The 27,541-nt window shown below is 35.3% G+C and overlaps 2 protein-coding genes, 1 long non-coding RNA gene and 1 other non-coding gene across 6 annotated transcripts; 3 read left to right on the top strand and 1 right to left on the bottom strand.

Moving 5' to 3' along the window:
* Positions 1-1,935: 1,935 nt before the first annotated feature.
* On the bottom strand, positions 1,936-4,730 carry LOC133862279 (uncharacterized). The gene is made up of 2 exons (XM_062298045.1): positions 4,575-4,730; positions 1,936-2,819 (listed from the first exon to the last, which is right to left on the bottom strand). Exons 1-2 carry the CDS (start codon positions 4,648-4,650, stop codon positions 2,176-2,178), a joined length of 720 nt encoding a protein of 239 aa, XP_062154029.1. The 5' UTR covers positions 4,651-4,730; the 3' UTR covers positions 1,936-2,175.
* A 52-nt stretch (positions 4,731-4,782) lies between these two features.
* On the top strand, positions 4,783-4,854 carry TRNAP-AGG (transfer RNA proline (anticodon AGG)). Its single transcript has one exon. It is a non-coding gene; the product is annotated as a tRNA-Pro (tRNA).
* Positions 4,855-9,874: 5,020 nt separating this feature from the next.
* Positions 9,875-15,777, top strand: LOC133863740 (transcription factor GTE1). Of its 3 annotated transcripts, none has more exons than XM_062299819.1 (9): positions 9,875-10,028; positions 10,578-10,706; positions 10,970-11,179; positions 11,858-11,935; positions 12,297-12,521; positions 12,635-12,733; positions 13,145-13,203; positions 14,860-15,010; positions 15,131-15,777. In XM_062299819.1, exons 2-9 carry the CDS (start codon positions 10,578-10,580, stop codon positions 15,332-15,334), a joined length of 1,155 nt encoding a protein of 384 aa, XP_062155803.1. In that variant the 5' UTR covers positions 9,875-10,028; the 3' UTR covers positions 15,335-15,777. The 3 variants fall into 3 exon arrangements, with proteins under 3 accessions (XP_062155803.1, XP_062155801.1, XP_062155802.1); XM_062299817.1 differs by having other exon boundaries at positions 9,879-10,011; XM_062299818.1 differs by lacking the exon at positions 10,578-10,706 and having other exon boundaries at positions 9,886-10,028.
* A 1,992-nt stretch (positions 15,778-17,769) lies between these two features.
* Positions 17,770-20,282, top strand: LOC133864833 (uncharacterized). The gene is made up of 2 exons (XR_009899571.1): positions 17,770-18,220; positions 20,092-20,282. It is a non-coding gene; the product is annotated as an uncharacterized LOC133864833 (long non-coding RNA).
* The last annotated feature ends 7,259 nt before the right edge of the window (positions 20,283-27,541 follow it).

The following is a 27,541-nucleotide window of genomic DNA, read 5'->3' as shown; positions in this document are numbered from 1 at the left end:
ATAAAAATTTCCTGCGAAAAGGACACGAAAAAAGAACGTAAAACAAAAGAAATTGTTTTTTTTTTTTTTTTTTAATTATTATTTGAGTAACGCTATTCTTTACTTTCATTTAGACATTTATCACACCTATTTTATACTAGTTGGCGTTGAGTGTTTTAGGTGGTTTCTCACGTCAAGAAAGTCACTTAAAACACACTTTGTCAGCCCAATCGATGTAAAATGAGGGAAAAGAATAACATTATTTTTTTAAAAAAAATTTATAAATAAATGCAGCATAATCTTACATGTGTTATAACATGGAGACCGTCAAACAAATAAATAAATACAGCATAATCTTACATGTGTTATAGTCAGCTCACGAGCTCAGGAATGTAAACAGAAACCGTCAAACAAGCTAGTCATCCCAAAATAGTTTGATTACTACTTTCTGGCTGCTGTCATATTCTCTAGAACTTGTTTACTGGTTTTCAACTACTCCTTTACCTCTGGTCTTCCCTCGGAAGATTCAGTAAACGATTTTGAGATTTTTTTTTTTTTTTTTTTTTTCTAATAAAAAAAGAAAAGAAAAGGGGGATAAACCCTTGAATTGTAAATACATGCTTGCTTGGTGAATAGGTTTTATAATTTTACTGAAATTACTTTTATAATTTAAAAAACATGCATCCACTGTTATACAATGGACCCTCTATTGATGGCATTTGGATCATCTCCTATTCATTTGAACTAGAGAGGATCCCGGATAGTTTAAGTGGAAGGATAAAATTGTCTAAAAAAATATGAAAGGACAACTTTATCCTTGTTTTTATACTAACTGGCTTCTCAAATGAACCGGAGAGAATCCTTGTCCATGTTGATGTGTTTGTTGCTTGAAATAAACAAGTGAAACTATTTTTTATTAGTTTAAACTTTTGAAATGAGTGATGATTTAATATAGTATTAGATTAAATGTTATGAGTTTGAATATTGTCTCATTCATTTATTATCTATTTTAATTAAAATAATTCACGTGTTGCGGTCTGGTCTCACATGTGAGAGAGTATTAAAGTATTAATTGGATAATTAAATTTATCATTTTATATTAATTTAGGCTTTTGAAATGAGTGATTGGTGGCTCTAAGAAGCGGGAACTGTGTGTTGTATGTAGAGGAGATGTTACTTATTATCCTATCCTATGTTACTATCCTAGTCTTATCACATATCCCAAATTAATTTACTCTCTTAATTCTAATTTATCACCCAACCAAGTGCGTAACCATTATAAACCATTATGAGCCCAAAATAAGAAAATTATTATGCTAATCCACGTAAAAATAAAATAAATAAACACAACATCCTAGGCTACAAAATCAAGCAAATAGCCTTCAAGCTTTTAACTTCTCGCACAAGTAATCTTTTTATCTTTCCATTTGAATCAAGAACGAGAAAGACCTTCCCTTGTAACTATTTCCTCATTTGAATAATAATAATAATAATAAAAAAAAAAAAAAATCTTTCTATCAAGTGGTTATGCCCTCATATGATATATATATTTTTTTGGATGAATTCCTAGATTACTTGCTCTTAGAAAACAGCAATGTATTTGAGAGAGTTCATATGAAATTCATCTGTCCAAATAAATTTTGAGCTGCTTGATCACCTACTAAGACATATGAATCGTATGCTAACTTTCTCACATGTATTACTCAAATTGCTAATAATTTGGATAAAAAATTGCTGAAAATCCTTATCATGCATGCAAGGCAACCTTAAGAATTATTCCTAACAAAAAAGAAAAAAGAAAAAAGAAAAAAAAAAAGCAACCTTAAAGAATTCTATAGACTGCGTGCTTTTTGTGAGCTTCATTATGAATTGTTTGCTGGGTGAAGTGCTTTCTAACTTGCCTCGAAATTATCATCTTTTTGGTTGCTGCAATGAGAGGAACAGAGAGCTACATCATCAAGAGAAGTCATGCGGCATGTCATTCACACCTCATTTAATCAATTTATCCACAGCAAGAACCCTCAGGTATCAAGTGATATTTAATGTCAAAACAACTCAAGTCTTTTCTCAAGAACAAAGATGAGTAAAATGCCTAAAGGCTCAACAGAGCCGGGCCTTATCAAAAACACAGTACATAACATAGTTCAGCCGTTCTAAAAGCAAAGCTTCTAAGAGCTCCCGTCGACGAGTTTCCAGTCACAAATTCTTGAAAGCTGACTCATGTTTCTCTGGAGTCAGTCTTGCCAACAAGGCCTTGTTATGGCAGTGATCCTTGTCAACGTAGTAAAAAGTCCCATTGGCCTTAAATGTCACAAAAGGTCTATTGGTCTCTGGCGGCCGAATATCAGCAAACTTAATAGTCCTAGGAATATGTGTGGCAAGCCATGACAGCATCTCCACCTCGAAGCTGTCTGAACCAGGCTGCCACCTGAGCTTGTGAACATATGGGCTTACAAACCAGTGGAGGGCAGCAGTGGTGGAAGCACTCAAAAATATTACAGTAGAGGCAACTGCACCTTTGAGGATCACATTCATATCAGGAGATGTCATGAAGGTTATGACTGGGCCCAGTGATACAGACAGACAGCAGGTTGAAAGAGAAAGGAGCTTTACTTTCTTGATGGTGCTAGAGATTGGACCATAATAAACAACTCTAGTATCTTTTTCATCTTCCCCGTCTTCACCCCCTCTACGTGGTCCAATACTGATCTTGCTGTCATCTTCTTTAGCAGTGGCTTGAGATGCCCATCTTTTCTGAGCAGCAGCAAGCTGGAGAGAAGAGTTGAAGTTGGGTTTGGTAATCAGGCTGTGTGTCCGTGTTCCAGACTTGCAAGGATAACCTGGTGTACCGAGAAAAATTATGACTGATACTATAACATCATAGATGACAATATTGTGCATTTCTTAACAACAAGCAATTAGAACAGAAACCAGAAAATATAAGAGTCATGAAAGTCAATTAAATTCATAAGAGAAGGTGGGGTGAGAGGGAAGCAGGGAAGGGAAGAGGGAAAGTTCAGTTAGGGTTTGCATGTAAGAAGACATCCAATACAGTACAGCTGACAAAGTGCTCTCACAGATATAGACAGGCAAGTATAAATAGCAAAGGAGTTATAAAGCAGAATAGCAGCAATATATGGATTCTCGGGGTTTTAGCCCGACATGAAGAAAGAAAGCTTTGTATACTACTTTGAGCCAGCCATTTTTCACTCAAGGATTGTAGAGGAGATTTTTTTTGACTTTCTTTTTTTTTCTTTTTTATTTTTTATAAGTAATTGGCTCTAAGAGGAGAGGAAAGACAAGATTTGAACTAGTGACCTCCGCTTCACAATTTTAGAGGAAAAATGATAGACTAACAAGGTTTTGATGTGCATCACTTGAGCGGATATGTCAAAAATTGACTTTTTACACAGCATCTACTGGCCAAGAACATTACATTGACACCAGAGCGGATACATATTGTTATGCTAGATAGGATGCAAAATATATTCCTCTTTTCTGTTACTTTCCTTTCTCCCTTTTGCATGCACATGTGTAAGAGTGCGTGTGGGTGTCCAATGTCCAGGATAACGAATTAACTGTTGTATAATATGGGTTAATGAAGCAGGGAAATTTAGTTTGTCACAAACTACTTAAATTGTGGCGGATCCTATTATATCCAATTGAATGCAAAGGGAGAGGTTGTACACGAGTCAGCAGGGTAATACCATAAGATGATAACAGCTATTTCAACTAAGTTCCAAAACAATGTAATAATGTATTAGCAGTAACGTCCTCTTGTTGATTTAGTCTCTAAACCGTAAGCTCTGGTATAGAAGGAATACATGTCAATTATTGGGGTAACAAAGTTTTCCTCCAAACTGAGTTGGAGGAAGTCTATTAAACTGATACAATTTGCAGTGATGGCCATTCAGAGCTTTGGTTTAGTAGATTCATAAATCATAACCTATGAGCACAGCCTCCTCCATGCCCAACAGAAACCATTCAGTGGCAGCCCATTTGGCCACACACACACACACACATAACAGCAAACTAGTAGGCTTGCGTGCAAACCCCCACTGGGTGGAATGGAAAATACGACAAATCATCACAGATACCCACAATATTCTCCCCCATTTTAAGCTATAAATCGCTTAAAAAGTGCACGGGAATGCCAACTCTATGGCACATAGTCTTGCCAAATGGGGCCAAACGCACTCATAGATATCAGATGTGATACACCCTGATGTATTATCCAATATAGCTTCCTCTCAGCACTATTTGCTCAAAAAAATGTACATAAAAGATATCTTTTTTTTTTTTTTTTTTGATAAAGTAAATAAAAGATATCCATCCCTAAGCAGTTGTTCATTGACCTGTAGACAACAAAATACAAGACCTCCAAACAACCAAATGGGATTCTTTTTGCCACAGACGCCATTTCCAAGGTATCAGCTTGACATTACAGACCGCCTAGGTCTATTCAATATTAGCTGTATTACTTTTGTGTCTAAATTACAAAAAACTGTCGCTAAGAGATACATAAAAACTCATTTTTGCTGAAGAAAGCAAAGAAAAGCTGTAGCTAAACAAACAGTTGCTCAAATTTATGGAACCTGAAAGGTAGTGGCTTCTGGATGAGAGCTGCTCGGATTGCGATCGGAGCAAACGAAGGAGAGCCGCCCTGGCCATAGGTCAGTTTTTTGAGTCTGATTCGGAGCCAAAGGAAGCGAGTGAAAGAAACTGAGAAAGGGCGGTGCTGTTAATGAGCAGTAATAGTATCTATGAGTTCTTAGGACTAAAAGCCGAAAGCTTGACATGAATGGGCATTTGGTCTAGTGGTATGATTCTCGCTTAGGGTGCGAGAGGTCCCGAGTTCAATTCTCGGAATGCCCCCTTATCATGTTTTTATTTTGGGCCCTCTATTTTGTTCTAGATTTAGAATGGATGGGCCGGCCCATTGGGCTAAAACAGAATCAGATTGCCTCGTGGCCTTGATTGGCTGACATGGCGGCACTTGATTGGGTGTACAACTTGCGTAGCAGTACAGTTAAAACGCGTATAGCGGAGGCGAGTTCTGTTCATTTTATGTCCTTCTGGAAGACCCCGTTGAAGGGACAACTTTTTCTCAAGTTCCTGTCTGAAAAGTTGTAACAATTTTATTAATATATTTTTTTCCTTTCCCTAATACTTCTAAAATTATTAAAACAAATGACTCAGAAATAGAATTTGGAGTATCCTTAAACAAAAAATTTTTAATTCAAAAAAACAATTATATATATATATATATATATATATAATTTAAACAAAATATAATAAAATATATTTATAGTCAATATTTTTTAATATTTAAATATTGATATAATAAAATTTAATTTAAAATAATGATTAAGATTTGAAAAAAAATCAACCCACTACGACAAGAACCTTCTGCTCCTAGAAAGTAGAAACCTATTTTTTCTGGCTTCTATTCATTCTGTTGAACCAATTAACCCACCCTCCACTCCTACGTTTCAAAACTGAAATAATCAACGAATCTTCTTCCAGAAGCCTTAACTCCAACGAAACTTCCTCTCTCTGGTTCCTCTTCCTTTAAATAAGTCGATCGGTCTTTGTCCACTCCATTAAACACCAACGGCAACTAACCAACTCTTTCCTTGTCTAAGTTGTCTTCCTCCTCCACTCCAACCGTTCCCTTCTCACCTTTCTTAATTCTCTTCCTCTAATTTCTTCACCTTTCCCGCCCGAAAGGAAAATGGAAGACAAACTAAATCTCCTAGACCTCGAAGAGCCAGAGGAAGACGCACTCTCATTCTGTGACCTTCCCATTCACAACCAAGACTCCGAACCCCACCATTTTTCTCCCAACTATCAAAACTCTCCGTCACGCCCAGAACTCTTCGAGTTCTCCACCAACTCAAAACCCGAGACAAACGCTTCAACGGGAAGAATTCTATTCTGCGGCAGAGTCATACACCAGAGAGATCCATTGCCCGCTAAGCTCCAACCCAAGCAGAGATCCGAGTCTTTCAGCAAGTCCCAGACCTTTCACTCGGCTAGGTTGACTAGCCCCACCCGGTCAAGCTCTTTCCGGGCACCGGCAACCGGGAGCTACCGGTACCAGAGCAGTGGGTCCAAGAAGCACAAGGTTTTGATTGGACTGACGAAGATTCAGCCGGAGATGGACCTGAGCGAGATAAGGAAGAGGCAAGGCCGGCGTGCCCCAGTGCCGATGTTCCCCCCCGGTGGCGAGCAACCCGTGATCGCCAGTGGTGGAAGGAGTCATTGGGGGTTGCTTCGGCCGTTGAGGGGTAAAAGCCACCTGGCTAGAGTGTTGGCTCTGGCGTCTTTCGGTTGTTTCCCACTCGTGTGACCGTGGGACTTGGTCCTCGCACGTGTGGCAAGATGGCTCGGCCTGCTCTCGGATGGATTGATTTACCTAATTTTTTGTATTGTTGCTAGGTCTTGACAGTCTTGTACATTCTTTAATTTTTTTGTTCATTATTTTGTTTATTATTGTTTCTTCTTATATATATATATATATAGGAGAAGATATTTCCGCACTATTTTTTTTAAAAAAAATTATTATTCTTAATCATTTGAGCAAATTTACCCACAATTACACTTCAATCAATTTAAAAGACACATCTTTGCATAGCTGATTGCTAAACGATAGACTGCAAATGGAGCAGGTCCAAAATCTTATTTTTGATGCGAAACTAGTGAAATACATGAGTGCATGATCGAATTAGTTTAATACCCATAGGGTAAAACTTTGGAAGGAGTAAAAACATTAGTACCCTATAAATAGTTCACTTCTTTAAATATAAGAAAATTTTGAAAAAAAATTACTCACATCAGTTTCTTTATATTTCTCCTAAACCTTTGAGTAGCTACAGTGCTACCCAATGTATTTTTTGTTTTTTTTTTAAGGGAACTAGTAATTTCATATATGATTAGATACAATAAGTTCATAATTAACGACTCTCGAAATACAGGACGAAAAATAGTCAAACCAGACTTGATTCAATTGGCGAGAAACAATGAACTTAGCAAGTCTATGTACAGCAACATTTCCTTCTCTTCAAACATGCCCCACAGAAAAAGACATAATTTTAGAGGATACCCTGAGTTTTCACAAGAAAGTTGTCGTATTTTCCATTGCCGTCCTCATCACGTCCCAAAGCCACAATAATTTTTAGAGCATCTCCCTCTAAAAACACTAATGCTCCGTTTGTTTCGGCGTAAAATGATTTTCTGGAAAATGATTTCGGCATTTTTCGGTGTTTGGTTGGGACGAAAATAACAGTCAACGAAAATCATTTTCGATTTGACCGTAAAAGCTTCTTTAATTTTCGGAAAACGATTTACGATTTTTAAAACTGTAAATCGTTTTCCGAAATTAAGCTCTTCGTCCTTACACGCATGTTTGATATCCGATCGTTAAAATTTAGCAATTGTCGGTCATCGGGATCCAGTCGGCGCCGGAGTCCGACAACATCTAGTCGCCGGAAACCTGCCGGCGCCGGAATCAGGCCATCAGAATTCTGCCGGTGCAGGAATCAGGCGGCCGGAATTCTGCCGTTACCGGAATTCGGCACCGGCAGACCAAATTCCAGCCGGGATATCGCCGGATTCCAGCCAAGCAGGTCGGATCTGGACGGATTCGGGTATTGATCCGGCTGGATCTGGCCAAAAAGGCAGGGATCCAGCCGGATCTGGCCAAAACGGCCAAGATCCACCCGGATCCGGCCATTAATCCGGTCGGATCCGGAAGATTCCGGCCTGAATCCGGCCATTTTGGCCGGATCCGGTCAAACTTTCTCGCCGGAATCCGGCAACGGCGACCGGACATTGCCGGATTCCGGCGACAATTACCAAACTCTTATTTTTGCATTTCGTAATTTTTCGTGCGAACTAAACACCGAAAAATATTTTCGAGAAAATCATTTTTTTTGAAAATGATTTCGTCGAAATTATTTTACGACGGAAATTATTTTACGTCGAAACAAACGGAGCATAAAGGAAGACCCAAAAACCGGCCAAATTTTGCTGCTTGGTGTGCCCCAAATGCTTAAGCTATGGTAGGATCCGATAGATACTTCTGGACCGAGTACTTAGAAGCGATAACCTTCCCCATAGAATCGCGAGCAACAATTCCTACATCCACCATTTTCGTTCGTTCGTTCGTCTATCCAGTGCTACCCAATGTAGCACTATAACTACCCAATGAATTATATAATAATAAAAAGTTTGAAAGCAAGAAAAAGAATAAAAAAATAGTATTTAATTGATATAGAGAAATATAAGTTAATTTATTGTGAAACGTTTTTTTATAAGGAAATAAAAAATAATTTTGTTTCCTAAATTTAGAGAAAATAGTTAGATATCTGCTGCTAGTGCTCTAATAATTATGTTTTGAAAAAATTATCATAACTCTCTAGATTTTGATGCAATTTTAATTTACTCCTAAAGTTTTTAAAATCACGTTCTAACTCCTTAATTATTATTATTATTTTTTACTTACCTTTTTTTTTTCATAAAAAAATTGACTAAGTGGCATTAATCTTGTCAATACCACGGGCGCAATTTTGCGGTAGTACTTGCCACATGTAAAAAGAAATAATGTTTTAAAATAATAATAAAAGATAAGGACTCTTTCACCCCGTCGAGGGAGGCACAATAGTGAGGGTGGCCACACGAGCCACTCTCCAACTGGGGGTGGGGGCGCGAGCCACCCGTCTATTGGGGTGAACGTACGTGCGAGTCACCATTATTGTTGGAGTGTTCATTTCTTTCTCCCGCTTAGTCTCATTGACACATTGAAGCGTCAAAGTCTCGTTCGAACGGAACATCACATATTCAAAAGTCTTTTAATCCTTAACAACTTTATCCCTTTTCAATCAAATGCCTACGAGGTTGAGCTTCATTTATTTTCATCAAAATATATCTTTATTTTTGTTATTTTATTTACTAAATTCTAAATTCATATATTTTATTCTAGCATTTAACTTTATCGAGCATAGTAGCATACAATCTTGATGTGTCTTCAAGCTCTTATTCGAACGCCATGCAATTAATGTTGTGAACGAGACACTCTGTTCCTCAATTTCAACCCTAAATCAAGAATTACAACTTAAACTTGTTTTGACATTAAAATCGACAAAATTATAAAACCTAACAATCTATTTACAAAAATACATCCGAAATGCAATACTATCTTATTAAATTCACACTTGTAGACACATGTAAAAAGATTGGTGTAACAATTGACGAGCACGAATGTTGAATACTGTGTTAATTAAACCCTCAACTCTTAAGATCATTTTAGGCACTATCCGATGGTAACATTTTATCTTTTAACGGCTTAACTTACTTATTAATATTTAATGACTTAATACTACGCTCATACAAAATACCAAAACATTTTAATCCAGCATATAAATCTCCTCTCAATGACTCAAACCTGTAACATAGTATTTGCTTTGATACAAATTTGAATATTGATTTACTTAAACCTTAGCCCTCGGAATTGTAATAACTCGTAAGACAATATTTTGTGGTCAACAAATCCAGTGTCGCCTTAATAAACTATTTCGTCTTGCCAGTATCAGTTACCGTTATCAAGAAGATAGATGCTACACCAGTTAATTGTAATGCCGTCGGTTAGCTTTTTAGTTGTAACGCCGTCAGTCGGCTGAACAAACTGACATATACTAAACCGTTTTATAACAATCACATACATGAGGATTTTTGCTCTCCTTGTATCTCTCAAATTTAATATAACTTTTAAAATTGTCATCGGAGTAAATCACAAATCACATATAGTGTATGACTATTGAGTGCAAACGAGTAAACGAAAGTAAAAAAGGCCAAAAAGAAAGTGAAGTAAGACAGAGAGAACGACGACGTTTTAGTAATTCAAACGAAAACATGAAATAGCCGACGCCGCTGGGTTCAACTCAGAGCTTGGCCAACTGAACAATCTCCCACACTCCCCGCCGAAACGGCCAAACCCAAACTTCGCTAGCGAGTTCGTCTCTGCAGCACATTGTAGGTCCTTCTCGCCGGTACCAATCTCTCCCTTGTATATTTATACGTGTATTTTTATTTATGCGTTTACGAATATGGGATGGTACGTATAAGAATACGTATATGTGCGGCAAAATTTACGTATACGTATGAATATATGTACAGGCTTCACTCTGTTTTGATTTCTAGCAAGAATGGTTGAATTGATTTCTTAAGGCCTTGTGTTTGTAAAAGCTCTAAAAGATCGATGAAAAAAAGCTACTTGAGAAGTAAAATTTCTTTTTTTTTTTTTCTTTTTTTTTTTTTTTAATTTACTATGTACTAGATGAAAATATCTGTTTGGTTGCTCAAAGAAAAGAAAAGAAACTGATATTCTGACTCTTATGTATTATGCTGTCAAGGTTTCTTGAAAAATTTAGAGCGTAATTTAAGCCAAATATGTACTGAGGCTTGGGCGAGTGGAGATTTTTTTTTCGTCTTGAGTATTGGGTTTCAATTTCTTTTTTCCATGATTTATCAATAATGAAATATTCCAGTGCTCTCTCTCTTTCGGCCACTCACGCACAATAATCATATAATTGTATCAGATGGATCCAATGGATACGTCAATTTCACATTTCGGAAACGTTGGGATAGGAAATATTGGTAATGGTACTGATGCAGAAATTGAGGGTTTCAGATATCGCGTCGACGAAATTTGCGTGAAGGTTGATAAGGTGAGTGAAAGAATAATTTATAAAGCTGCAGATAGCTCATCCAAATACATGAATAAAGCTGTGGATATGGGATGAATGTATGGGTATCATGTTGTTTTTCATGTTTTGCAGGATGCTGCCATAAATTTGTCTGATGAGTTTACCTTAAAATGATATCCCATGTAGTTGTTGATAATGCAATTGTTTGGATCATCTTTAAGTCCCCAGTGTCTGGACATTCATAAATTGATTGTTACTAATTGGTATTGCACTTTTCCTTGCAGCTTGAGCAGAGAATGAACGAGATAGAACAGTTCTACTTGAGTAAAAGTAAAAAGCTTCTTAGCACATCCAAAGGTAGCTCAAAGGATAAGGATAAGGAGAAACATGTTCCAAGTATTAAGAAGCAGCAGCAAGATGCATCACGTCGGGAAGCAGCTGCTGCCAAGAGAATGCAAGAGCTTATGCGCCAGTTTGGCACAATATTGCGTCTGGTAAAAAGCTCATGGCCATTCTTTTATATATATTTCTGCTTAGACATTGCCTAACACACACACATATGTATTTATGTTTATCTGTGGGTGTGTGAATAAAATTATTTACCATTTCATTTTGGGATCAAGCCGAAGTGAATTTTTCCTTTTATAATTTCTTTCGACAGTTCTACACTATCATAAATACTTGTCTCCTTTACGAAGTTACTCCTTATAAATTGCTAAACAAAGGCTAGAATTTAATAGTTCTAACTGTAAATTGATAGCAAACTAGTTGCTTGATATGCTATGAGAATTTAATCTCATATACACCCTTTGTTCAGAATTCACTTATTAAATTAACTAATGCTGCTGGGGATTTTTGTCACACTTCTGATTATGGTGGGCTGTATGTTAGAACACAACCATAAATGGTGTACCCTATTCAGTATAATTTATTTTTTTGGCAGTTCTCTAAAAGTTGAATTAGTACAAATCAAGTAGTCTCTAACGCCTAGGACAGGCATAGTGGAATGCTGTTCTTATTTTTCTTTCTTTTATGTTAGAAGTTAAAAACAAGCATGCTCTTTGCTTTAAATTGCATCTATACCAAGGTAGCATCAACTAGATGCTGTAAGATTGAAAATGATAGTGCATGTCATTTCATATTTCCTGATGTGTATTTTCCTTGGCTGTCAGATCATGCAACACAAATGGGCATGGCCCTTTATGGAGCCTGTAGATGTAGAAGGTCTTAAACTACATGACTACTATGAGGTAAATTTCATTGTTTTAATTTTCCAAATACATAAATCATGATAATTGTAATAATGTAATATTGCATTTCTAAAGAAACTGTTTACGATGAATAATTGTTCTGCTGTTGCTCCATTTGTTGTTATCTAGTTAAATGAAACTTTGTATCTATAGGAGTAATTATATGTATCTGCTTGTAATCTCTGGGCATACCAAGTAATGCCATGTCAATAGCTTTATGGGATGATTATAATTGTTGGAAAAATTGTCCTGCATACTCTGGCTTTGTTATTGGATATTCCATGGATTTATTTGCCATCCTTGACCCTGGATTTCCTCTGTATTTGCATTTGATTAATCTGTTCAAGACGATGAATACTAGGTGATTGACAAGCCCATGGATTTCAGTACAATAAAAAATCAAATGGAGGCCAAGGATGGTACTGGATATAAGAATGTTCGAGAAATATGTGCTGATGTGAGGTTGGTTTTCAAAAATGCAATGAAATATAATAATGAAAGAAGTGATGTTCACGTTATGGCCAAAACTTTGCTGGAAAAATTTGAGGAGAAGTGGCTGCAACTTCTGCCTAAAGTCACTGAAGAGGTAACTTGTTTTCTCACTGCCAATGGCTCTTTCTTGGATTAAGAGGTATGGTAAATAATCTTGGTTGATGATGTCTTGGTGATTGTTTAATGTTAGTAGCAATGTACTTGCAGGAAAAAAGACGAGAAGACGAGGAAGCGGAGGCACAGTTGGATATGCAGCTTGCTCAGGAGGCTGCTCATGCCAAAATGGCAAGAGATTTAAGTAACGAGGTATGTTAAAATTTTACAACCTTATTACGAGGATATGTTTGAAATGATAGAAGCTTTTTGAGATAATTTATTGACTTCTTTAAGCATCTTCAAGAATTTTTTAGATTTTTTTGTGAGTTTGTTTGTTTGTTTGTTTGTTTTTTATTTGCTTTAAGTGCTCCTTGTGGGTTTCGAGTTTAAGGGCTTAGGTCCTTGTGGATTTGTTTGGGTTTCTTTTTGTGGATTTGTTTGGTTGTTCTTGTGTATACTCCTTGTGTACTTAGAGGTGTCTTACGCTTTTTTAATAAAACCTTTCTTACTTATAAAAAAAAAAAGAATTTTGTAGATTTTTTTTTTTTTTTTTTTTTTTTTTTTTTTTTTTTTTTTTCTGATTGCCTTATTCTAGTCTGATTAAATTCTCATTCTTTTCAGTTGTACGAGCTTGATGTGCATTTGGAAGATCTCCGAGAAATAGTAGTTCAAAAGTGCAGGTATGTTCCATAATATCATTATCTAATGCCGCAAAAACCAGGTTAATTTGAGAAAAGCTTGTTGCTTGAGTTTGTATGTGTGCATGTGGATGTTGATATGTCTTTTCCCTTCCAAGTTAAACTAATGGTGGCAATTCGCGTTCGCATGTCAAGTTTGAGTCATATTCAGGGATGTGTATAATATTATATAGGTAAATCATAACCCGACCCATTTAATTAAACGAGTCAAACCTCAACCTACACCCGCTAATTTTATGTTAAGTTTGTGTCAGGTTCACGGGTCGTGTTAAAAAATGTCAGCCCTAAATGTTGTGTATCGGATCTGGGTTGTGTCAAGGCATGAGTATAAGACTATGATAAATGCTACACAAACTCCCAAGTACACACTCCCTGACGTGGCAATAAAAATCACCATTATATTTAAAGTCCAGTAGTCATCCATCCAAAATCTAATGGTAATTTTCACTGCCATGTCAAGAAGTGTGCACTTGGGAGTGGGAGTATGTGTAGCTTTTCTCTAAGACTATATAGGTCAACCATAACCCGACCTATTTAATTAAACAGATTAGATCTCTCAACCCTATCCACTAATTTCGTGTTTAGTTTGTCTCGAGTTCGTGGATCGTGTAAAAAATTGTCAGCCTTAAGATAATTTGTGAGTGCTTTACCTTAATTGACTTGTTCAATACATCAAGAAGTTATGTCATCAAATGAAGGTAATGGAGTAAAATGGGGATCATATTTCCTACGTCTCATCTACTGGGCCAATAACTATTTAGATAAGGTATTTCTTGTCTGATATGCTGGTTATGTACTTTGTCTATCTATAAAACCAAGTGCAACTGTTGTTCATCGACTATAGTTTCTATTTTTCTCTGAAGAGAAACCCTTTTAACTAAACGCACTTTTAGATGCATTTGCATAGATCTTTAGTAATGGGTTTTGGTCATAGACACATTGCCAAATATACCAGTTATAGGATCCATTGCATGTTGGTAAGTAGTGGTTAAAACTTCTTAAAATTTCTAAACCATGGGGCAACTTATATAGATATGATTTTGTTGTGATATTCTGTTCATTTCTTTGTCAATAGCATACTATAGTTCTGTATGTCGTGTAATGCATACAGTTGGGTACATAGTGGGGAGAGATGGGACGCTTTGCAAGCAAATTCAAATATCTTAGAAGTGTTCATGTTGTGAAAATTATTAGAAATTTTCAGTGATGGAGTTACTGTAAGTGGATTTTAAGTTTGCTAGTGTCTTATGTTTGTGAATAGAACTGCAAAATTTTGTGATTTAGGAATGGTTATATTTGAAACTAGACGAATGCCTTACAAACAATTCATGAACAAAATTTTCATGTAAACTGACGTGAAGGTTGAATTGTCTTGTTACATATTATTGTATATCGCAGGCCCATTCCATGTGTTTGGCTTGCAGAATGTATATCCAGTGCATACCCATAAATTTTTAAAATGGTTTGTATCAACATTTTGTAATTAACTTAAAAGATTACTTCTAAAATATTGTAGAATTCATTTTTCCGACATTTGTCGTTGTGCTGCCGTCAATAACCTGATTTAGTAGTATGGATGCCTCTACTTTTGCATCACTGCAGAAGCAACTAAACTTATGTTGAGACCATTGTTTCCAGAAAAACTTCAACCGAAGAGAAGAGAAAGCTTGGGGCAGCACTCGCCAAACTGTCTCCGGAAGATCTAACCAAGGCATTGGAGATTGTTGCTCAAAATAATCCAAGCTTCCAAGCAACTGCAGAAGAGGTGGACCTTGACATTGATGCTCAGGTCATCATTTAGATTTCCTTATAAGTGCCGTCCCCGTATTGCCATCATCTCGATTCTTGTATGATTGCTTGGTAACAGAATGAGGTGATTGAGTATATTGTGTTTGTGTTTCTTATGCAGAGTGAATCTACTTTATGGAGGTTGAAGTTTTTTGTGAAGGATGCTCTGGAAGTCCAAGGCAAGAGTTCAGCAATCACGGCTGGTCTGAACAACAACAGTAATGACAACAACAACAACATTAACCATAACAATAAACGGAAAAGAGAGATTTGTGATGCTATTGCCAAAACTGCCAAGAAAAAGATTAAAAAGCCCGCTTCTTAATAAGGTCTCGCCATGGGAGAGTGCAGTTAGGTTGTTTATTTGGCCACATTTCTTGTGAACCTCTGCAGACAATTCTCTGGGTGCAATTCTCAAGAGTCAGAGAAAGGGTCAACGGGGTTCTAATGAGAAAATGGCAAGAGCATGGATGTTGTCTTCATCGATGACATTTGTGAATTATTACTGATGTAACATTAATTTGCAACTCAAGTCATTTTTAGGGTGATGCCTATTTCCTAGAAATTGAACAGTCTGTATCTTGAAGTCGTGGGGGTGCCTTATGGTTCTCCTTCAGGTGGTGCTCTGCCATTGTAATTTATGTAATCTACAACAACGATGTCTTCCATTTCTCTTCATATTTTGGTCAGTTTAGTTCCCCCACCTCCCCCTTTTATTTCCCTAGAAATTTTATTCGCAATCTATGAGAAAGGCATCATTACGAATAATGGATATTGCTTCATACCGATGAAATGCTTCCGTCACTCGCAGGAAGTTATTTCGTTTAACTCAGAAGGGGGGAAAAAAATAAGAAAGAAAGAAAGAAAGAAAGGGGATAAGAAAGAGAAGCTCTCAACTTTAGGGTTTGAGTTTTTCTCCAACTCCCTTGTGAGGTTTTCCTGCCGCCTTGTGCGGCTGCTCTGGGGAGGAAGGAGGGATCTCTTCCCTTCTTATATCTCTTGGTTTTTTCTTTTGGCTGTTTTTTCCTCTCTTCAAGCTTCCTATGATTTAAAAAGTAGCTTAAAACTCCACGTGATAAGCATAAATGACAAATAGCTCTCCAACCCGAACTTTCATTTGAAATTTTGACGGAAACAATTAGGTGCTAAAAAAACTTTTAGGACTGGTCAGCCATTCCAAGAAAGTGGTTAAGGAGGTTCGACCACTTTTTCACTTGAGAAAATGGTTTTTCATCCCCATAAAAGGCTAGTGGTGGTTAGCCTATTTCTAAAATAGTGGTGGGCTAACCCCAAAATCGACTACCCTCATAACAAGGTTGAGGGTAGTTGACCACCCACCCATTAAAGCCTTTTGTTGGAGTGGTCTGACTACCCTCAACTTGTTATGGTGCAATTAATCAACTATTTTTAGCTTCTCTTAGCTTTTTTTTTTCACCCCTCATTTTTTCTTATTTCTTTTATGAATTGAGATAACAATTGGGAATTTGTCACCTTTCACTGACCCCATTTGCAACATTTCAGACCAATTGTTACAACAAAAGGCTCTAGATTGATGGAATTGCAAGCCCCTAAAATTTTCTAAAATTGTAGTGGACCATAATATGAAAATAGAGCCCTAAAAAATCTATATTTTATATGAACAATGCAAACCACAACCATGCATCCTAACCCCAATTAGACATAGAAACAAAAGTTTATTACAACAACCCCAAACCACTAACCTTTCAAACACACGAAAATCAACCAAATTTCATACACCACAAACAAAAAATATCCACCGAAATTGACCAACAAGAACTCAAAGGATCTTCCCCTTTCCCACCTTAAAAAAGAATACATCCATGAAGGAGACGAAGTGTTATCTTACCAATCTAAAATCAATTTCATTAAAAGAACTTCTTTCTCTTTATTTTTGGTGATGTGAATGTGATTCTTAGAACTAAGAGGTGAGAGGCAGAGATGGATCAATCTATATAAATAATAAGAATACTATAGATTCCTGTCAATATGTGATTGAAAATAGGAATATATATGCTAGCTAGACTTCCAACTATTTTACAATGATTTATGTTAGTATGTGATTGAGGGATGTTAAAATTATTTTTTTAGTAGTTGATGTGTCTCTACTCACATGCTAACACGTGTCAAAAGTTGTTAAAGAGATGTAAAATAATTGTATGCATAACATTACTCTTGGAAATAAAAGAATGGCTAGTTGAGGTTATTAGCATCCATATGTATGTTCTTAAACGATAGATTTTACAACATTTTCTGAATAATAATAATAATAATAATAAATTATGTGGTAACTTGTGTATGTAATTTTGACAACTTTATTGTGATTTTAACATCTCTTAGGAGAGGTTCCTTCCTATGTAACTAAATATTAAAAAAAAAAAAAATGTATTTTAATTTTGAACCAATGCGTTCTTTAAATATGTGTTTTCTTCAATATATTTTGATTATTGGATTGTAATTAATGCTTCTATTATTCATAATAAGGATCACACACTAACCATTTGTGCGAATATAAATTGTCCTCTTATAAGTAGACAAGCATTTTCCAAAAAATCGCTAAATAATTGCATGATCCCTCGATCTTATCAAAACTCATAAGTCTAGCCAAAAGCTTGAGTTTGATCAAAAGTCACTTAACCCAAAAACTCCTGCACTTTGCTAAAGGCCACCGTTCTAAATATTTATTCATTCAAATCAAAACTCTTTGTGTAAAAAATGAAATCATTTTATGAATAAATTAATTAAGCTGTATGGATTTTGAACTTCTTCTATGTATATATATATATATATACCCTAAATATATTTCTTTTTGTTAAAGTAGCCTATAACATAGAATTCTAAGAGAGAGTGGAGAGGTATGGATGGAAATTATAAGATTAAGCTTCTTGTGGTAATGATGGTGTTGATAGTTATAGTGCAAGCTGATGACCATTCCCCTCTTCATCCTTCTTCATCTCCCCCTCGTCATGATCTCTCTCCTTCTGACAATGCGGGTATTATGGTAAGATCAAAACTGATATGCCCACCAAAGTGTTTACTCAAAGGCCTAATGAAAGCAAGAAGGAAAAAAAACCAAGAGTCTCCCCATGAGAAGCACCCTTATCAACATTACTTGAATCTGTTTTATACTTTTTGTATGTTAGAGTGCGAGAATAGTCAAGATAATTATCCTTAAGCATTGAATTGAGACAAGGTATCTCTCTCTCTCTCTCTCTCTCTCTCTCTCCTTGTTACCTTGTATGTGCAAGCTCATGTGAACCCACGTAGAAAATGATAAATTGACTGATTCGAAAGAGTCGTGATCTTCAATGGCTATTTTGAGGGAGTCTTGACCTCAAAAATACAGTAAACTATATTCTAAAATAATAATCCACTTCTATTTTTCTTATTGATAGATCTCATTTAAATAGAAAAACAATATATTACGATTTACACAATAGACTAATTAGGTCTTGACTTCTAGGACAAGGACAAATTTAATAATGAAGGAATATAATTAGGTTTTTATTGGACTATATAAAATTGACAGAGATATGCTCCTTACTCTAGCACGATACAGAAAATATCAAATAATTATGATCATATTACAAGCACACAATTGGATGTATCTATGGAGATGGCTAAAGCGCATCTCGGTTTTTTTTTTTTTTTTCCTTTGGTTTTTAGTGGCTTTTTTACACTATTAATGATTTATGTATGTTAATCATGAGAATTTGAGAGCTAGTTTTTCAACATGAGTTTCTGAAAACATAAGAAGTAGTTGTTTTATCAATTAAGAGGAGAACATAATTTAGATTTACAAAGTTAATACACCTTTATAAAATTTTGAAGTATCATTATAACAATCGGTATACATGATGTTAACTTTATAATTTCATAAATTACTCTTTTCCATATTATAGCCAATTTTTCATGACAACTATATCTAAAAGAATCAAATATAAATAATTGAGAAATTTGAGTTTAGTAGAACACTCAAATGCTCCCTAAGTTAATATTAGGAAAGATTGCCTTAGTGATGCTCCCACAAGTTTATGAAACTTAAAACAGTCAAACTTTGGTTTATAACGGAATAAAGTAGTAATATATTTCTTTAGGGAGAATTTTACTTATAACTCCTGAATTTTCATCCATTTTAAAAGAATGTACATAAACTTCAAAACGTCTCAATGTAGGATATCAATTTTTTAGAAAGTTTCAATCTCATCCCCATACCCTTGTGTTTATTTTTTTTAAAAAAAAAATTATAAAATTTTTCAAAGATTCTGGCATGAGTATTTTTGCAAATTCCGTTAAATTCTAACCAACACCTAAATCATCGCATTTTTTATTCCTAAAAAAAAAATAGGGATATTTTTTGAATTTTGACAGGATTTAACGGAAAATTCTAACGGAGGACTGAGATTGAAACTTTCTGAAAAATAGATATCATAAATTGAGACGTTTTAAAGTTTCGGTACATTATTTCAAAGAGATGAAAGTTCAAGGATTATAAGTGAAGTTCTCCCTATTTCCTTTATTATTTAGAAAAATATTCAAAGTGGGAAAGTAGCAATATAATAAAGAAAAAATGGATAAATATAAAAAAGCCCCCCAAAACTATCAATTATTTTTAAAGTAGCCCTTAAACTTTCAAGTGTACTAATATGATTCTCCAAACTACTAAAGAGTGTTAAAAATGTCACTTTTATCGAAATATTCTTATAATACCATTTTCACGTGTCATATATTCAATTAAAAAAATAATAAAATTAAAACAATTTAAAATTGTATACATTTCGCTTGTATAAGTGTTTTCACTTCAGTTTTATTGTGGCTTGGGTGAAATTTACAATTTAAAGTCCAAGTCATTGAGCATTTCTTGATTTTCTAAGCACTTTTTCTTTTTAACTTAATAAATAGCTACCAATATATGTTAATTGTCAATTTTTTTTTTTAATATTCAAATTTAACTTAAGTAAGCAATTACAAACTTCAAAAATCTCATGCGATAGTCTTTTATTTATAGTACAACAATTCTTTATAATTATTATAATCCTCTTAAAAATCCTCTCAATGTGGCAGGTTTGAATCAAGTGGAGGGCCATATGGAAATTAAACTGATTAAACATCTTCAAGAGGCACGAGCTCTTCATCGTACTTCATTATAGAATAAAAGAGGATGCATGTCCTATATATTTATATATTTACTAGAATAAAATAAACTCAATGTTATGTATCATACACTTTCTTTGAATGAATATCTTTACGTATAATGTGCATGGCACTAGAGAAACATATAAGGAAACCTATCCATTACAGGAGAAACAATTACAGTCGGTTTATTCTTTCAAAATCTTTGAAGTAAAAACCTGACTCATAACCAACAAATGATCTGTTTATCTTTCACGTACTGCATACTGTAGTGGCTTTAAAATTATGAACTTTATTTTATAAAGATTTTTTTGTAACCCGAAACTCCAGAGGCTAAAGGTTATTTTCAGTGATTTAATCAAACTCAAGGAGAGAAATGAATATAAATGGAAGCATATGAGTAACAAGTTTCTCTAAAAGGACGAGAAACAATGGCTTCAAGGTCTAATGAAAATTATGGCTTATGAGGCTTATGTTGAACTTGGAAAACTATCTTATTCGAATGCTATGCATGCAATCGGGGCTACAAATGAGCTCTTCTGTTCTCAATTTGAACTAAGTTCTTAAACCTAATTTTATGATCCTGCTCATGTCTGTGCATGGTTCATATGAACTAAACTAGAGTCCATTTCATCAACCCGAAGGAGAACAAGGTCTAACGTACCGAGCCATCACATCTGAAAAAGAAACTTGAGCTTGAGATATTGTCGATGGTCCTACCTGGTTAGGTGCTCTCTCTTCCGTCTCCTCGACTCCTAGATTGATATCTTTAGCAACCAAATCAATACGCCAAAATGCCTCTTAAGAGATATGGGCTTGACTTTGCTAGAGGGTCTTCCGAGTGTAAGCAGACAATGGCTTTTCGCATGGCTCAATAGAAGGGATGGGAATTGAACTTGCATGCATGTTACAAGCTAAGCAAGTAATATTGAGGCCACCAAATGGAAAAGAAGCGTGATTCGAATTCTATAAATTTTCTAGAGTGACCCAACAAACATGACTCCCAAAATCAATGGGAGTGTCTTGAATCATGGCATAAAGGAAATGAGCCTTAACTAGTCTAAACTTTGTATAATGACCAATAGGATATATGTTGGAAGTCATAATGTGACTGAACAACCTTTTGTCCGGAGCAAAGTCAGCTATCTCGCAGTGGAATCCTGATGAGGCCAAGTAGGCTCATTAGCACCAACAAAACAAAACATCATAGTAGATTTTTCAGGAGCATTGTCATCAAGGAAATTAAAGGATATCCCATATGATCTTTGCATTTTATTTTCCAAAATTATATCAGAATATCACTATACATATATATTATGTTAATATATAGTTGCTATCAACTATCAGATAATAGTGGAAAACAATGTTAAAACCAAAACATGCAACAACATATACACATAAATTATAATCATGATTATCATCATTTCATTTCATTTTATAATTTATTGGTCATATTTCCCCTCCTAGCACTAGGTTTGTTAAGCGTATTCCTCTACTACAATGAGTTTGCTAGCCGTACTCCCCCTTTTAGTATTGAGTTTATTAAGCGTATTTTCCCACTTAACATTAGGTTTTCTAGCCATACTTCCCCTCCTAGCTAGCACTAGGTTTGTTCAGTTTATTACCCCCACTTAATGTTGTGTTTGCTAGTTGTATTCCTCCTCTTGGCACTGAGTTATTGAGCATATTACCCCCGTTCAACACTAGGTCGTGACAAAAACATTTTCCACGTAACTTTATTCCTTGTAGAACTGATCTTCCCATTTCATTTATCATAAAACTTTATTTTACAACAATGGTCTTTCCACTTTTCAAAAACCTATTCATTTCTTTCAAGTTCTTTTATTGTAAATAGTGCAAAGTACAATATAAAACATGATAGTACAAATCAACATACTTAAATTACAGGGCTCTTAATCACAAGTAAAATATGCACGTATAACATGGCATGTAAAACAGTTTTAATATTGTTAGTTATGAAGGTTTTACTTACAACTTGCTAATTTATCCGGCTTAAACTATTCCGGTTCATAATCGCGTTCCTTTGCATTTATATTACAGCTACTTGTGAGATTCTAAAATATTTCTAGGGTCATAAAACTTCCTTCGAACCCCTAAAAATCTTAATTTGCAAAATTGTCCTAAGAATTATTTTTTTGCAAAACTGTCCAGGCTCGATCGAATGAGGTTCCATTGAGAATCACCTGAGAACAATCTGCCAAAAGCTCGCTCGATCGGCCATCGACCGAGTTTTCCCTTGAGGCTTTCGGGTACGTTGCTCCTATCATGACATGTGCTCAATTGATCAAACATCACTCTCTGTCGACCGAGTGGTGCTGGCAATGTTTTCCAGCATCGAAAACACTAAAAAATCCTTTATTTTCACAATTTTTGCATAAGCCATTAACTAAACATTCCCTACTACTCAAAACACCATCAAACAACACTTTAAAAACCACTCCATACTTTATATACCATCACAAACCATAGGAAAAAAAAAAAAAAAAAACTCCATTTTTGTTACACTTCTTCATTAATTTCCAAACCATTCTAGACAACATAAAAACATTTCAAATACCTTTTTTCAACTTCATGCAAGCTTATACCAAAGTTAAGCTCATCTTTAGGGTTTAACATCATCAAGGTCTTTTGCAAAACTTCCAACAACCACAACAACAACCTTACTAACATCACAATACCATCAAAATACTAACACAACTATACCAAATCACAACAACAACTTTACTAAAATGGATATTAAAGAGGGTGTGAGATTATACTCTCCCCAAGCTTTTCTTCCTTGAGCTCTAGCCGCTTCTCTCACTAGAACATTCTCTCTCTCTCTCTCTCTCTCTCTCTCTCTCTCTCTCTCCAAAAACCAAGTTTCTTGCTCTCACAATTAATCAGTCAATTGGAGCCTATGGAAGAATCTCAAGTTTCGGCCCTTTAAATGTTTTGAGAAGTTGGTTCATACGAAGCTCAGTCAATCAAGTTATTCCATGTTAATTGGCCACAACATAACAAACACGTGGCTCGGTCGCACAAGACTTGATCTCTTAGTGATTCCTTAATTTAGAAGGTTGGAGAATGATTTTAAGAAATTCTGAATTTTTTTTAATATTCTAAAGTTAAAACAGGCTAATAAGTGATTTTCTCCAAATATGTAAGTCTTGGTTTTTCCTTGATTTAGAAGGTTGGAGAATGATTTTAAAAAATTATGGAAATTTATGGAAATTATAAAGTGAAAGTAGGCTAATAAGCGATTTTCTAAATGATTTTCCGGGATGAATTTCAAATTTCTAAGGTTTATGATGCACTCCAGCAAGCTATTATGGAAGAATGGATTCCCGAGCACTGGGGCAAAGAGGGCTATGGGGTAGGTAAAAAAGCTAAAGCCGATGATACCGAGGGCTAAAGGTGGGGTAGGTTAAGTAGATCGAGCCCAGGGTGCAATTCCCCATGTTGACTCTCTGCCAGCCCACTTAAATCATTCGGTTGCCTGGAGCCCTATGCCTAGCTAAGCTCATGACAAGACTCGTGGAAAGGATCAATGAGGCAAAGCAAGCGATGAGCATAAGATAGCTTCTGTCTCACCTCAGAGTTTCTAGATAATGACTTTGAGAAGACTTTTAATTCTTATATATCTTCCGTATATGAATTCCTCTTTCTTTTATTTATCATATAAGTCACATTTTACTAATGACCGATAAGCATCTATATTTACTTTATTTTTCATTTATATTTTATTAAATAGAAACAACTTTTAACGACTAGATCTATTATTATTTTTCACGTGTCCTCAAAAATTTAGAGTAGGTACGAATTCTCCCAATTTATGGCCCACCATACGATCTATTATATAAATAGGCAAATGCTCCTTTCCATTGTGTATAGCAATAGTATGGCCAATCATTATGGGTATAATGGTAGACGCTCGGGACCAAGTTACTATTATTTTTTTTCGGCCTTTGTGTTAAGTTTATTTATTTTTCTTAACAAATGATTCGCTACAAAAGGTTTTTTTTTTTTTAGTAAACGTGTCACAGATAATTACTACTTTTTTTTTTTTTTTTGTAAAGACGAAGAAACAAATTTTATTCTCCTATAAGTTAATTATCCTATTTATTACGGCAACGAAGAATCAAATTATCACTATATTTATTCATTTTTCTACTTCTCCTTCAAAGTGCAGGATAACCCTAAGGGGTTGCGGGTTTGTTTTTACCAATTGAGGCCCTCCCTTCACCACCCCATGAGGATGGTCTACAGGGTTCATAACTACTCATCTTACTACAGGACGCTTACCTAGCCAACACTTAGATCCGGCTCTACCCAAACTGTCCGGTTGTTGCCGAGCAATTTTTGGATATCAAACGGACCTCCCCAGAAGGAATTTTGATGTGGCCGATTTCCCCTCTTTTGCAATCAATTTCGCTACAGCACCTGCTGCTCTAGCTAATTGTCCACCCTTTTCAAGTGTGATTTTTGTGTTATGTATAGCCGTGCCTAAGGGTATATTGGTTGAAGTTGATTATTCTTTTTGATCAATCAAAACCTCTTTCCAAAATGCACAAGCTTTTTCCAAAGCATACGGCATTCTGGATGTAGATGATGATATCTATACAGATGGATCTTATATATATCGTATAATTCTTATATATATATATATATATATATATATAATGAAGTACCACATGAGATTTTCTTTTTATTTAGATTAATTTAATGATAAAAAAAGGAAAGAGAAATCCATATAAATTAAAGTTAAACCCTAAGCCTATTTTTACAAAGAAATTTTATAAAGGAGAAAAACCAAGAGAAGTCTTAGCTTGTGACCAATTTCTAACTAGAGTTAGAGTATGTCGAGACTTCGAAAATTAAGGTTGACGTGTCGAACTTCGTTCGGCTTATTACCAGCAGAAAGGTAAGTGATATTTCTTACAACTTATACTAGCATGCATATGTTATGCTTTATTAATTATGATTTTTCCATGTTATAAATTGTTTTTGACTATATGTTATCATGTGTTCTATTTTATTCCATGAATATTATGTTAAGATTTTAAAATGCTACAATGTCACTCATACACATGATACTCGTATGACTCTAAGAGAAAGAATATTACTTTAAAGAAGAGAAAAATCCCTTCTCATGTTGCCCTTAGATTTTGAGCAAAGAATTTTAAAAGGAGAATAAAAAGTTAAGGGCACATGAAGAAGTGGTCATTTTATGTATATGTATTTGGCCTAAAAGAAGAGAATGCATGTCATGGTACCAGAGTTGGATGAAACGCAACTCATCGAAGTACGTTTATGTGAATGTATTGTCAATCTTCATGTTTGTCAAGCTAAGTGCACTGAGAAGTTAATCAATTGGTTAGAGGGCACGTCTGCAACTACAGATGGTGACATGATCTCAAAGGTTGGATCGTGCATATAATGCCCAGGAAAATAAATGAACATGAAATAATGTTCAAATAAAAACAAAGTGCATAAAATACACCCCTACAACACTTTAATATGAAGTACGAGAATGCCCTAGAACGATAGGACAAAACCGAACAAAAATCATAGTTGAAATAGAAAAATTTAGGGTTCGTGCAATAGAGCCTGGTCGACTGAGGCGTTGGACACATGGCAGGCCCAAAATTTTGGCAGGAAAATTTGCAGCCTGATCGACTAAGACATGTGTCGATCAACCAAACTTTGCTAGCAACTGCGGAGTCAGATCGGTATAGCTCAAACTTGACCTGATTTGACTTGCATTAAATGCGAGTCATGATGACTCAATTGACCGCGCGATGTGGTAGATCGACCGATTCATGTGGCACTAGATGAACATGCCTGATCAAAAGAGTCTCAATCGACCGAGCATTGTAGTAGTTTGAAATTTGTAACAAATAAAGCACGAGTTCATTTGGTTTCTTGCTTAAAATCACACACACTCTCTCTCTCTCTCTCTTGAAAACACTAAGGAGCATGCGAAAGGGTGAGTCTTGGAGTGGTGAAGCCTTGTGAAAGTGAAAACTCAACGTGGAAGTGTCGTACTGCTCGTGTAGAGAAGTGTGAGAGCTATAACATTATTCTCTCTCACTTTCCATTTGATATTTATGTTATAGAGCCGTTGCAATGTTCGTGTAAAGTAGTATATATGTTGTATATATAGTTATACTGTAGGATATATATTGTCAATATTGTGATAATTAACCACGAAAGTGGTTGTATTATTATACTAAGTTGTGGTAGGATAACATTTTTGTAGATATTTTCATTAAAAAAAAACCGTAAAAGGGGTTTACATGCACTTTGGAAACGCGAGTAATACGTCATTGTGCTACCCCAAATTTGTTAGAATGCAAAGACGTTTAAGAGTTAAAGTTTTAGAGTTTCTCTTATATTTGAAAGTTTGGTTTTTCAAAGTTTTCAATCAGTAGAAAATTGTTGTATACATATTGTATATGAGGTCTACAGACCCATTGAAGTGAAAAGATGTCGAATGATGGGGTTTCAGGGAAACTTTTGGAATTTTGGGTTGTTGCCAGTACCCCTTTAGTCAACCGAGATGTGAACTTTGGTCAATCGAGCTTGAGGCAGTAGCTCCAAAGAGCCTCGGTAGATGCCTTAGTCGATCATCGGTTGATCAAGCCTAATGCAGAAAGTCCAGGATGGTTCTAGTGACCCTCGGTAGAAGCTCGATTGACAAATTTGTCGAGATGTAGCCGAAATTTGCTAGAATTCGCCGCTGTGTTCGCTAAAAGCCGCTAACCTTTTTCTTTATGAGCTAAATACCGAAAAATATTTTTAGAGAAATTAATTTTAAAAAAAATAATTTTCATTAAATATATTTTTCGACAGAAAACCTTTTATATTGAAGCAAATATAGTTTAATTATGGAAAAATTGCACCATTAGTTCATAAGGTTGGCCTAAATTACAAATCACTATTTGTGGTTAAAAAAGTTTATAGAGGGTCATTGTGGTAAACTATAATTACAAATTAGTCCCTGAACACGTTTTCTATCTACAAAATTAACAGATTCCGTTAGTCAGCCACGTCACACCCAATGAGAAGTCGATACGTGTCAATTACAATAAAAAAATATAAAATCTAATAAAAATATAAATAAATAAATAAAAGATATTTGTTTTTTTTAAAAAAAATAAAAATAAAAATTGCTGGGGCTATGATGCAATTATTCCTTTAATTTTTTCGGAATTTGGCTCGGGTCCCACTAACATATGTAACATTACCGTGCGTTTTCTTGATGGCAATGAAGTAATTATCGGAGCTAGCAAATCAACCACGCTGTTCCTAGTAAAGAACGCGTTTTTAACGTTGGCCCACCAGTCACTCGATATCTCTCTCATACACACGCCCACCA

The sequence above is a fragment of the Alnus glutinosa genome, chromosome 3, assembly GCF_958979055.1.
Source record: "Alnus glutinosa chromosome 3, dhAlnGlut1.1, whole genome shotgun sequence".
Taxonomy (NCBI): domain Eukaryota; kingdom Viridiplantae; phylum Streptophyta; class Magnoliopsida; order Fagales; family Betulaceae; genus Alnus; species Alnus glutinosa.
This window is presented reverse-complemented; position numbering and strand designations above follow the sequence as displayed.

Bases quoted from the DNA above. Each gene is read 5' to 3' on its own strand.
- LOC133862279 (XM_062298045.1), bottom strand. From the start codon at position 4,650: ATGGCCAGGGCGGCTCTCCTTCGTTTGCTCCGATCGCAATCCGAGCAG. The intron at 2,820-4,574 runs GTTCCATAAATT...TCGGTACACCAG, and splicing joins CAGAAGCCACTACCTTTCAG to GTTATCCTTGCAAGTCTGGA.
- LOC133863740 (XM_062299819.1), top strand. From the start codon at position 10,578: ATGGATCCAATGGATACGTCAATTTCACATTTCGGAAACGTTGGGATA. The intron at 11,936-12,296 runs GTAAATTTCATT...GATGAATACTAG, and splicing joins AACTACATGACTACTATGAG to GTGATTGACAAGCCCATGGA. The intron at 12,734-13,144 runs GTATGTTAAAAT...CATTCTTTTCAG, and splicing joins CAAGAGATTTAAGTAACGAG to TTGTACGAGCTTGATGTGCA.